The 13,416-nt window shown below is 42.6% G+C and overlaps 1 protein-coding gene and 1 long non-coding RNA gene across 2 annotated transcripts in view; one reads left to right on the plus strand and one right to left on the minus strand.

Annotated features, from left to right (window-relative positions):
- LOC123456696 overlaps window positions 1–13,416 on the minus strand; it is a 131,132-nt gene that overhangs the window by 113,699 nt on the left and 4,017 nt on the right. The window lies entirely within an intron of this gene.
- The window catches only part of Arhgap36 (Rho GTPase activating protein 36), a 29,918-nt gene continuing 24,873 nt past the window's right edge, over window positions 8,372–13,416 (plus strand). Inside the window, exon 1 of the mRNA XM_004653968.3 lies at window positions 8,372–8,429. Within this exon, the coding sequence (XP_004654025.1) occupies window positions 8,372–8,429 (58 nt within the window). The remainder of the gene's footprint in view (window positions 8,430–13,416) is intronic.

Below are 13,416 nucleotides of genomic sequence, written 5' to 3' on the forward strand. Positions count from 1 at the left end.
TCTAGCAGGTGGGAGAGAGGTGAGAGTTGGATAGGGTAGGTGCCAAATCCAAAGAACATCACACAATAGTCCTCAATAGCTTTTGCCATTGGGCCAGGTTTGGTATGTACATACTAACTGCTATGGTGCTGGTAGTGTGAAAACATAGGGAGAGAAGGGTAAATATCTCACTGGCTAGGAGATACTAGCACTCTGAAACTAGCCCTATTTAAAGCTTTGGTTATCCTAGGATTGAGTTATAGTGGAAAAGGGCTTATTTGCATTGACAAATGGCAATTAACGGAGAGGATGATTAAAAGTAAGAGATGCTACAGGTTCCAAAATGTCAGTGGTTCATGTGCAAGAGAATTTCATCACATTTTCTTCTCCCCGTCTCCCTCCTCCTTTTTCTTCCTCCCCTGTTGAGCCTCTCCTTTCCTCTCCTTTGCTCTCCTCCTGCTTGTCCCGTCCACCCCACTCACAGCTACTGATGTGATTTTTCGTGATCTACAGTCAAATGCCATTAATCCCTACAGGCTCACCAGGGTCCAGCTAAATTGTCCCATGAACCAATCCTGTAAGCAGTCAGACCAGGGGAAGCAGCAGGCAGACAGCCCCCCACCCCACCCGCTCAGGGGTAATGGCAGCTAAACCAATGAATCAGAGTGGTAATCAATAAATCACTTGGGGTCCAAGAGAGGTGGAAAACTCTCTAGCAAACAGTGCTGAGGACATTTTCCATGACCTTCTCTGCCTTGAATGTCCATGGCACTGCAGCCACATAGGCCAGCACTGACTACTCTCAAGGTGCCGCTCCCAGATTCCTCCTGTCCCGTCTCAGTTTCAGAGGGAGGTCATTCATTCCAATGGGATGTGACAGGTGCCATCTTCAGGCTCCTGGCTCTGCTCCCAGCAGAAGGGACTGTCACTGTCTGCAAATCCCTCAAGTGCTATGCTGGTCTGAGAAGAACAAGCCCTGGGGTGGGCAGATGACCTTTGAAGAGCTCAGGAACTCAAGGTGGGATGGCAGTGTGATGTCATGGAATGAGACCTGGACTATGAGGCTAGACACTTGGCTTCTAGTCCCATTTCAGCCACTAACTTGCTGGCGATGCTGGGTAAGTCAATTTCCCTTTCTGGGAAATTTCTCTGTGTCGCACACTGATTTCAGGAGGTTGGACTAGGTTACTTCTAATGGCACTTTCAGCCTTGGTGAAGAAATTTTGAGATTTAAAAACTATACATTTGAAAAAATCCAGTTCCAGTTGGAATTTCTTTGGGGACTTCTTCTCTAGAGCTTCAATTTAGATGCTTTGCCACCAAATCCTTAACTCCAAAGGCTCACAGTACATATAACCATTTGCCAGCACTCAAGTTCCATCTAAGTTACTGAGACTTAATAGGTATGGTTTCCCCCTCTTTCTGAGCCAGTACTGTACTTGAGGATAGCCCACCAGGATGGAGTTCTTAAACAGAGCCTGGTGAATGGGGATGAACCATTGTTATTCAGATTTTAACCTAGTTAGTAAGATGACTTTCTAGGGTAAGAGTTACATCAACTTTAAATTTTCAAGTGCTTTACTTGAAAAATGACACAATAAGTAGATGAGCAGAGTAATTAAAAAAAATTGATTCCAAGGAAGTTGAAGGTAGAACAGTAGCTACCAGAGGCTGAGGAAAGTAGAGGAGGGAGGGATGTGGAAAGATTGAGTGATAGATACTAACTGATAGCTAGGAGTAGAAAGAGCTGGAGTTCTATTACACACAGTAGTGTGACTATATAAAACAACAAGGTATGGTGCATTTCAAAAAAAATCAGACAAAAGGATTCTGAAAGTTTTCGCCGTGTGTGTGTGTGTGTGTATTCAATTTAATTTAAATATTGCAATATACATACATATCAAGATATTATATGGCACCCCACAAATATATACAACTTTATGTTCTATGTATCAGTTAAAAATAAATTGAAATTGAAAAATACTTGTATAAGCTCTCATTAATAATTCTCTCTCTTTTCTTTTCAATGTGTGTTGCATGTGGACTCTACATTCCTAAATATTTCAAAATACATCCCCTAAGAAAAAGAGAATGAGGACGTTTGTAACTGGGAAGATCTTTGCAGGTTTTCTGAAAGGTTTTCATTATCACCAAGAGGAAAGTCTCCAATCTCTGAGGATGGAGAGATTTAATAAGATCTAAAGGGGGTCAGGAAGCATACATGTCTAAAGACCTGATTTCAACCTGGATGCATATAGCATGAGAAGGAGCTAGGAAAAAGAGAAGGAAGCACAAATAATGGTTCAAGTACAGGTTTAAAATAAAAGGCAGTGACCTTGGGTAAGTCACTTTCTTTCCTTGATCTTCAGTTACTTTACAAAACAGGGGTTAAGCTAACTCTGTTCTGTCAACTTCCCAAAGCTGTATGAGGTTCAGATGTGAAAATAGATATGAGAACACTTTGCCAGCTGCCACACTTAAACATATAAGGCAACTAATTTGCAGAGATGACCTTCAGAGCTAGCTAAGTTCAGTAGCAATTCTCTGGCCACAAGCCTAGAGGACTCTGGTAACATATTGAAGTCAGTGCTTCTCCAACTCACCCTCCAACACTTGTGACTGGAAGCCACAGATTTTTCATCTAAAATGGCAATCTTTGTGACTTGTATTTTTTTTTTTTTTTGTAGTCTTTCAAAGGCACAAGTGCACTTTGCAGTTCTAATTCTTTGGTTTCTCAGATAAATCCATATTCTAGTATTGATTATGGCACAAAAAGAAAAGATCATTTCTCCACTTTTTCTTCTCTCTGACATTTTTTTTTTCTGTGTCCCCTTAGTTCATACTATTCTCTGTTGAGACTTACAGAGTTGGAAAATTCTCGCATCCTGCCTATCCCCTAGCTGAAAGAACAAAATGCTTTACAAAAATTAAGTGAGCATTTGGGATTTTTAACTTGATTTTATCTTTTCATTCAACCAGAGGGGTATGTGTGTGGGAGATGCACTTGTCAACTAAAAGCAATTTCTCTGCCTCCTTGGGGACTGAAGCGTAATCGTAGCTCTGTCTTTCTGATGTCAGGATGAAACTTGCATTTTCCTGAGTGGTGTCAGCACACTGACAGACAGCTCCTGGGATCTATCTAGAAGTACTGACAAAGAACAGGTAGGGGGTGAGAGATCTGTAGCTTGGTCTTGGCTCAGTTCTCCTCCTCTGGGTGACTTTCAACAAGTCACTTTGCCTCACTTTGGTAATGTAAAGGCACAGGAATAATTATCTCCATTTCTATCTCACAAAGGTTGGACAAGGACTTTGACAAGCATTGTAGATACAAAAATATTTGAAAGTAATATAGCCATATGGGGGGCATGTTATGGAAACAGTGTATTCTGGAATGCTGTTAAATACCTGAGAAGATGTTCTCAGTTTTTCTTGGATAACTCTATTTGAGAAATGAGGAACATAAGACCTTCTTGAAGTTAAAAGAGATCCCACAAAATTTCCCCATGATTTCATTGATAGGTTCAACATGAGCCCAGGTAGAAAAGCAAGGAGGTAGAGTCATAAGGTTGAGGGATAGGGAACGGATGTTCTCTTCATTGAGTACACGTCCCTTGTGTTCAAAACGTGGACCTTCTGAAAGGATTTCTCAAAAGGAGGTGTTTTGAGGCAAGGTTGTTATTCTGCCAATTCCCTCCACCGATCCAAAGGTTGAGGATTTTGTTGCACTTCCTGAAAATGTGGAGACTTTCAATGCAACCTGTAAAGGGAGGCAGCCTGGAGGAAAGAAGCCCCCATTCCATAGAGGCTCAGTGAAGCAGAAATGTTAATTCACTCAACCAATCAGCCAGCATGTCCAGCTTCACTTGGGACATTTTAACCTGCATATTCTGCCTTTTACTACTTTGTTTCAGTTGCCTCTTGTCTGATGCAGGAGACCCAACATGCAGGGTGCTCAAGGGGTTAAAATAAAAAAAAAATAACCTGACTGGGGAGTGCTATGTCAAAATAGGTGAAAGGATGCTCAAAACCTTCAAGTGGATAATTTGTGTAAAGTACACTCACTTTAAACACTCCTAGACCCTATCCAGAGTTGTTTCATGTTTTAGTCCATTTCTAGTTCACGTATTTGTCCACCAACACAAAGAAAGCAGAGTAGATTCAAGGTGATTGATTTCTCCAGATGTCTGCCTCAGTGTTTCCTGTAGTTGTGGTGCTATGGAAAATGACAGTGTTGGGGATATGCAGGGATAGATTCCTTTCTTCTATAGTAGAGTTTTTCTAACTAGTGGTCATAAAAAGTAGGCATAAAAGCCTTGACGAAGAACCTATTAAAATTTTTTTTTGTAATTCTCATGAACAGAAATTCTTTTTTTTTTTTTTTTTAAGTTGGGTATGGAATCTAAAGTGTTACACATTCTCGGCAAACACTCTACCACTAAGCTGTATCCAGAGCTTTCAAAAATACTTACTTTGAAATAGGGTCTCCTTTGTTGCCCTGGCTGGCATTGAGTTGATGATACTCGTGCCTCAACCCTCTGAGTTGCTGGGATTATAGGTTTGTGTCATCATTCCCAGCCAGAAATCTTTATTTAGGATAGACCTGACAGGAAGAAGCCTGCATTGTGATGGCACACACCCCAAGTGATGCTGATGCATCTAGTCTGATGGATATGCCTTGCAAAACACTTAGAAGGGACAAGCCTAAGGGGTTTTGAGTTTTAGAGTTTCATTTAATTACAAATTCTTGTTTTCCTGGGTTCTAAGTACTTCAAGGGAAAGAAAGGATTGACGCTTTCCTTCTCCAGGTCAACAAATTCCTAGAATGACTTCATCATTGTGGCTAAAGACCTCACAGTTGATTGTGACCAAATTTAGGAGTGAGGTGCTTGGCTCTTAATTGGAATTATAATAGGAGGTCCTTAAGAGCCAACTAGCAATGGATCTTTAAATTGCAGATTGTCAGAGTAAGGACAAAGATGCCCAATGTATCCCTTATTAGCACATACCTTGAGATAAGGGATTACAGTGACAGGATGGTAGGTTCCTAGCTACTTGATAATGTGCTAAGCACCACCTGTATCCTTAGAAAGGGGCTGTCCTAATTTGATTATGTGCACCTGCATAGGAAGCGATTTCTACATTCCATTTACAGACCAACTTCCTTGGCATTTTCTCAGTCACAAAAAACAACCTTAACCTACAGTCCCAAATTGTTATCCTATCTAGTCTGGTCCTTTGTTCAGCAGAGACAAAGTTATAGATTGTTTTCTATAAGGAGAATTTTCTAACTACTGAAAATAATGTGTTTATTAAAGAAAAATTGGAAAATGCTACAGTATGAAAATAATGCAACAGTTATAATTGCCCATAATTGCATTGGCTAAATATAATCATGATTAAGATTCTTGTGCGCTTCCTTTTAGCTTTTTTTTTTCTATGTATGGATGTATTATTTATTTGCATTGTCTGGAATATAGTGTTCGTAGATTTTGAATCCTGACTTATTTTCATTTAAAAATGTCGTAAGTGTATTTTCAGATTATCATATAAACTTCCAAATTATATATTTAAAAATAATTGCATAATAATTCATGCAGGGAATCAACATTATTTGCCAAGCTCAGTAGCTAGCACCTAGAGGATATTTGATAAATATTTATTTGTGAAATGAATTAATGGATTGAAATATGAATACATTTCCCTATTACATGACATTTAAAGATAAAGAAGCTTAATTTTTAGAATTTTGATCTTTATATTTCTGTTTATTTTTTGTTGTTGTTGTTTTGAGGTAGGGTTTCGCTCTAGCTCAGGCTGACCTGTAATTCACTATGGAGTCTTAGGGTGGCCTTGAACTCATGGCAATCCTCCTACCTCTGTCTTCCAAGGACTGGGATTAAAGGCGTGCACCACCACGCCCAGCCTGTTTCATTTTTTTGAAGTCCAGAAACAGTAGATGTTCTGGTTTGCCTAAAGCATGTTCACAACTACCTTTTTTTGTTGTTGTTGTTGTTGTTTGCTTGCTTGCTTGTTTTTGGTTTTTCGAGGTAAGGTCTCACTCTAGCTCAGGCTGACCTGGAATTCACTATGTAGTCTCAGGGTGGCCTTGAACATATGGAGATCCTCCTTCCTCTGCCTCCCAAGTGCTGGGATTAAAGGCATGTGCCACCATGCCCAGCTCAACTACCATTTTAAAGGTGAGAAAACTAAGCCTTGGAGAGGTTAAACAACACTCCCAAAATTACATGGCTAGTACACAGCACAATTGGACTGTTAACTCGGGCTCATAACTCAGAAGCATTCCTAATCCTGCCACCACTTTACCATTTCACATGTCTTGAGCAAAAGACGACTAAGCAAGATAGCTTTCATGAGTTTGTACCTCAGGCAGAGCTACAGTGAAAGCAGGAAATGTTCCTTTGCCTAAGACCTATAAGATTGGACTAGGTGAGCAGATAGACTTTCTTTAATGAGTGAGCCAAGAAAATACTTATTTAGTTGAGAAGGAAAAGGCTAGGGCTGGATAAGCTTGAGAGAAAAGGTGAGGTCAAGAAGAAGGTCAATGTCCAGAACCTGAGGCTGGATATTTCTAGATGTCAGACTTGTTTGGCTTTGATGACTGAGTATTTGTACAGCAGAAATTGGTAAAAGAGCAGGTCTGGTGAATGTTTGTTATCTTTGATTGCTAAAAAAAAATTAGGGGAAATTGAAAATGATTTAGAAATTGGTGCAAAGGCAGAGGGGTTGGTTCTATGACCATTTTCCTTTCCCAGAAGGGAAGGAAAATGAATCAGAGTCCTTTAAACTTCAGCTTTACTTCTACTTTGCTAAGACGCAGGGCTAAGTATGGGTGATTTATCCATTTCACACACCCCTTTCGCCATGTTAATGCTAACATCAGAGGTTAACCAAGCAAATAGAATAACTATTTTCTGCAAAGGACTTGTCATTGCAGCTTCCACTAATCAGGCCTGTAATCCAGCTGTTGGAAGTGAATTTCCTGTATTTCTCTCCACCTCCTCAGTAGCATTGATTGACAGAACCTCATTTTCCAAGTGGAGAAAATCATGGCAAAGTCATGTTTGTATCGATACCTATGGAGAATTGGGGGAGACATTAATTTGAGTTCTTGGGCTTGAAGGAAAAAATGAAATTTCTTTTGAAATCCTTCTTGCCTAATGTCATTCATCTCTGGTGGCTATGTCTATCCAAGGATTTGGGGACATGACTGATTTACCACCATCAGAGGCCCCAAACATTAAACTTATTGTAGCATGTACCCCCCTATGTATTTAAATTTTTAAATACAAAGCCATAAAAGAAGTGTAAAGAATTCTAACATAATATCACCCCTCTTTAAAATATCAAATATCAAATTCTTTCTCAATGTAAGTGCTGGTGCCCCTCCTATATCAATGCTCTGACAAAAAAAAAAAAAAAAAAGAAGAACATTAGCCATGACAGTAAGTTGGTCCTAACAAGGGAGCACCCCACATTTATGAGTACTGGACACTATGATATATAGTAACTGGGGAATAAACCCCTCAAACCAAAATTTCTCAAGAATGAATCAACCCCTCTTGTCTGAGGGAGTCCCACGGTAAAAGCAATAAAAGAATTCTCAGATCCTTTCTGGCCAAAAATCATTTCTCCCATTCACATAAAGAAGCAGTGTTTCAGAATCAGACTTGGAGCTGAACCTGCTGAGGTTGAGGCCTCTTCTAACTTGGTGGGTGGAGGGAACAGAGGCAGAACTGTCCCCAATGCCTGTAGCAGTGCTCCGTTTTTTGATTAAGGGTTTCTGGGGCTAAGAACTGCTTCCCGCTTAGACTGGACTTCCTGACAGCTGGGGTGACCTCCGCTAAAACATTTTCCTAGTACTGGGTTATAGTCTCCGCCTCAGATCTGAGGTTCCCTAGGACAGGTGCACCATATTGCTCTCAAATTGTAGCTTCGGAACTATGTCTTACTTAAAACGCTCCATTATCAGGGCACCTAGGTTGGGGACTACCAGGAAGGATCTTCCCTCCCTCCTAGATTTGGGGCTCACCAGGGCTGGAATGTCGTCTCCCCCGAGAATGTGGGCTCCCTGAGGTAGGGGCAGGGTCCCACCCTCAGAGTCAGAGCTTCTCGGGACAGGAGCTGAGTCTTGGCCTCCCTCTGCGTGGGGGAAGGGGATGTGGTATCAGTGGCCCTCCCCTCCGGCGGGAGGGGGGCTCCCTTGAGGCCCTGCCCCTTTTGTGACATGCTTGAGGTGTCCGGTGACCAAGACACTCAGAGCTGGGTGCAGGGTGCGGCCCAGGGCGTGGTCACCGGGGTCTACTTAGAGCAGCCCTTGCGGGGCGACGGCGCGGAGGTTAGCTGCGAGGCTGCCGGGCACTCAGCGCGGGTCATGGCGTGGATACTGGACTGCCTTTTCGCGTCTGCCTTTGAGCCCCGCCCCCGCCGTGGTGAGTGGGGCCCACCGAGTTGTAGGGCTGGGGTGCTCTGCTAGGGGCGACCTGCGGCTGCAGCCCAGGCTGGAGCTTGCCTCCCCGCCCCCTCCCCCTTTGCCTCCTTTCCCGCTGGCTTTTAGCTAATTGTTCTGGGCCCAAGGGACTGCCCCGTCGAGGACCCGCGTAAATCACTAGCTTTGCTCAGAACCCAGAGCAATCGCGCTAATGGCTTGGCGGGACTAGGGGCGAGCGCGGGGGCGGAGTCGCTGGCTCAGCCGCTCCCTGGGACAGCCCAGAGCCTTGGGGCCAGGAGTGCCGTCCCCATAACCCAAAGGCCCTAAAGGCCCAAAGAGAAACGTCCCAGACAAAGTAGCCAGGACCCAGGGGATCTGAATAACATGTGGGGATTCCTTTTCTCTGGATGCTTGTCCACTTGTCCCGATCTGTACCAAAGAGTACAAGCACAGGCCCTTTTGAGTCGTCGAATTAAGCCCCTTCGGGTAAGAGATGATGACACGAAGCCCAGGCATGAGAAGGGCCTGTCCAAGGTCACCCACAGAGAGTTGGCAGCTACTCTGGGATAGCTTAGGCTCTGCTAGCTGCTCACTTGCCCATGGTGGAGGTCTGGGGTCTTTACTGTCGGGCTTTCCTTGGGGATTTGAAATCAGTGTTTGGTTCCCCTACCTCTGTGGAATTAAGGGTGCAAGGGTGAAAAGATCACAGCACCAGTGTAAGTATGGGGGGCCCATTTCATCCCTGTCCAGCAAAACCTTCTATAAAGTGGAGTTTTGAAACTTGTTTTTTTCTTTTTAAAGTTTTAGGAGGTTGCTACATTCTTTTGGAGATTGCCCAGGACCCCATCCCACCCCGACCTTCACTCCCCCTTGATAGCCCCCCCCTGCAGCCTGCCACCTGCCCCCACAGCCACCTGTTTTCCCATAGTCTCCACCTCCAAAATCTATATTGGTGAGAGTGCGTCATTGGTCACCAGCCATAGACCAAACCTGGGGTTGTCTCTTCTTTCCTCTGCCCCCTCACAGGCAGGGGAGGGGAGGCAGAAGAGGAGGAGCCTTAGCAACTTAATTCAGCAGAGATCTGATTTTAGTTCGTGCCAGCCCCAGCACCCTGTTGATAATCATCCCACTAGTCTGATTTCCTGCTAAGAGACTGAAGCATGCCTAGCCAGTTCAAATACACTCTGGCAGGCCACAAGCTCTCTGGCAAGTAAAGAGATCTGCATCCCATATATAGGGTGTTTAAACATTTTCTTTTCTATATTTTTTTTAGGTTTATGTGATCCTGGTGAAGAGGGAGAAAGCATGAGGGAAAGAGGAAGGGAGGAAGAGAAGGAGGGGACTAGAGAGAAAGACAGAGAGAGAAAGAGGGGGGGGAGGACCAAAATCCCTGCTATTCCAGAACTAGGAGTGCTGAAGTAGGAGGATTGAGAGTTCAAGGTCTCTCTGTGCTACATAGTGAGTTTGAGGCCAACCAGGGATATACAAAGTTGTTGGACGGGAGGGAAGGATTGAGAGAGGAAAGAAAAAAAGGGGAGGAAGGAAAGTTTGGTTTATGGTTTTAAAAGTCTGAGGCTTGAACATTCTACTCTTGAAAGCAGATAGGGAGGGTCACATCCCACTGTACCATGCTTACAAGGTTGTAACACCAATGAGACCAAGGCTATGAAGTCTCCAGTTTAAAAAAAAAAAAAAAAACTTATGGGAAGAAGTTAGCAGCACACAAGGAAACTTGCTCCCATCATATAAAACATCAGTGCATATTACCATCATGAGTTTAAAAGAGTTTCCACTTGGGGCCCTACCACTGACCTTCATGACCTTCCTTGCCAAGGAACAGTGCCAGCCCTCGTCATTCTACCACGCTTCTCCAACGCCTCTTATTGTCCACTCCAAATCTTGTCAGCTCCTTAATTGGTTGAATATGGCTGCATGTTACCTACCCACATCTAGTTGCTCTCCTTTGAACAAGTTCCAAGTTATAAATGCCCAATGACCTGGCCAAAAGAGGATTTCCAGCCATGCCCTTATAAATATAGCCCTGGATGGCTGACTTACCCTAATTTGGAAGCTCATACTACACGCAAAGAATACACACATTCATAACCATAAATACACCTATACATGCATATCCCATGCACAAGAATGCCCACTTGCAAAATCATGAAAAAGCACAAATCTATTACACATGCATCATATAATTTCCATATACCACAAATATACTCACATCATATATGCATGTGCCCCTCACAAGTTCATAGAAGATTGTTCATATTAGAATCACTGTTGTATAAGAGTGCTTTCTAAAATAATGAAGAGAAACTGAAATTCTTTTCACAATCTCCATTCCATAGTTGGTTTTCAAACAAGCACAAGAAAGACCTGTTTGCTTTTGTATTTCCAGGCTGTCCCCTACATACTTCCATAGTACAGCATTGCCTACACCAACTCTATTGTCCATACAATAACAGCTAATATATATATAAGGTATTATCCAAAAGCCAGACCATTGAGCTCAGTCCTTACACAGAGGATATCACTTAAGTCAGACAACACCATCTTGAAATATAAAGCAAAGCTTTGGGTAGTTTGACCTGGTAAGAGCACATTTTATTTCACTTCTAGTAAGAAATGCTGTGCAGCATGAAGGGTAACTTTGGGAGTAATTATTGTTGCTTTGTGAGTTTATAATTGCCCTCGGTGGTGTCTCTCTTCAACTGCCTTTTGGAAATCTTCAGGCGTCAAAGGTGGGCATGACTACCTGGCCTTTGATTAGGCAGAATGTCTTTTAACCCCTATGGGATCCCTTGCCCAGGAGATAACTGGGATGTCAGAGCAAGCTTTGGAATATGATACTGTCAATTTGGGAAAGATATCACTAAGCCTGGAAGGGATAGGAGTCCAGAAAGGACTTCTTTCTCAAGGACAGGGACAGCACAATTGACCCACTTGAAATTCTCTGCCTTGCGCACTATTGGCATCACATTTGGCCTCAAATAATTGGACTTCTGTAAAGCAGCCAAAATTCTAAAGCTGGAGGGACCCTGGGGTCCACTTTACATACAAATTTTATGTTTTCTTGGAGATAGTACCCAATCAATCTGCTGAGGCCAGGCCTGGGTGGGACTGCAGTGGAATCATTTTCCAGAGCTAGTTTAAGACTGCCAATGGGACACCTCACTTCCCTGGACTGGGGGTCAGGTAAACACCCATGTTCACTAACAGCAGCATGTGCCAATGTTCCTCTCTCTAAATTATTCGCTTATACTGCAAGACATCTCTCCGCAGGAAGAAAAGTATGGTGTTCTAGAGCTTAGCTTACCAAGTTCAACCCTGAGGATGAAATGCAGAATTTGTGTGATGAAAACTGGCAGAAAAAAAGTCCTTTTGAAAATGTGCCTCAGGCTCTAGCAGTAGAGCTGACATTCATCAAGCTTAAATATCAAATGACGGGAAGCACATTGAGCATTGATGGAGCAGGACACCTGGTCCCTGATGGTGATTATGGCGGTCATGAAATCAACATCATTCCTTTGTTTTCACACTTACCTACTAAGACAACCTAAATGTCCAATAATAGCGCAATGGCTAAATCAACTCTATGACATATTTGCTGGTTAGTATACAACCATAAAAATGATGCCTGTGATGAATACAAAGCAACACAGAAAATGGTATGATGATAACTGTGTCACACATACATTTTGGAAAGAGTGAAGAAAACATGCCACAGGTAAACTTAGAGATTTGATAGAAGTGGTAAAATAATACTTTATGTTTTGTTCTGTTTTCTCAAATTTATGTAAAAGCTGTCCTTTAATTATACTTAACATTTTAAGAGATTCTTAAAAGGCTAATCAAAGACCTGTGCATACATTGATCCCACTGTACATAGATGGTTCCTTTGTATTTTAGTTTACATATAATGACTGGAACAATTCAGCCAACCATTATCTTCCCAATGATGGTGAAATGTTCTTTACCACTAGGTAGGAAAATACACAAGTGGTTGGAGTCCCAAGCCTGCTGTTACAATGTTGCTATGAGCCTGTTACTTAACCTCTCTTAAAATAATATAAAATACCTACATTGCTGGGTTATAAGTAACAATAGCAGTTATTATTATTGTACTTACAATTAGGTTAAATGTTCTTTATGGTTGAAGTATTAAAAGACACATATTTCATTTCTTCTCCAAATATTTACTACTCCTAAACACTAGACAGTTTATATGAACTACCATATTTTATCTTCATAACAGCTCTATAAGGCAGTATCTCTATTATAAAGACAAAAGCTCAGATATGTTCTGTAACTTTCTCGCTTTTACACAGTGGCTGAGCAACCATTACAATCCCTTCTGTTCTCACTGCTAGATCCAGTGAGATTAAAAGAGGTCACATTTGCAAAGCTCTAAAACTCAGCAGCTGACACACGGCAGACATTTCTGACATGGTCAATATGGTTTTATCAGGGATACTTTGCCTAGGGCCCAAATTCTGGTCTTCAACCCGTTTGACTGCCTATAGATTCTTTTCCGTGAAAGAAAACTGCACATTGCAACAGGAGGAAGCAATGCAAGCACCACCTGTGTCCTCATACTGGGGCTGAGTCACTAGGAAACGATTTCTGTCTCCCTCTGGTAGTATCATTTGTTCTCACATGCATCCACAGAAGTAGGTAGATGGCATGTTTGATGAGCCTTGACAGCTCCTGTCACGTCTCAGATTCTCCTCTTGAGAAACCGCATGGCTTCCTCAGGATAGGCACACAGTGCCCAGCAGTTGGTAGGTCACTGCTTGTTAAGGAAATCTATTCAGCACTATGGGCTTATCCTGAAGGGCTGCTCCAACTGCTCTCTGTGTGATGTGGCCCACTCTTAATTGCTACCCCTCCCACTTTTCTTCTCAGAGCAGAGTCTCCGGGATCTTCTTGGAAGCACACAGAAGAATGCACTAATATACTATACCGCAGAGAGGAGCCAAGAC

Source organism: Jaculus jaculus, chromosome X (assembly GCF_020740685.1).
Source record: "Jaculus jaculus isolate mJacJac1 chromosome X, mJacJac1.mat.Y.cur, whole genome shotgun sequence".
Classification (NCBI taxonomy): domain Eukaryota; kingdom Metazoa; phylum Chordata; class Mammalia; order Rodentia; family Dipodidae; genus Jaculus; species Jaculus jaculus.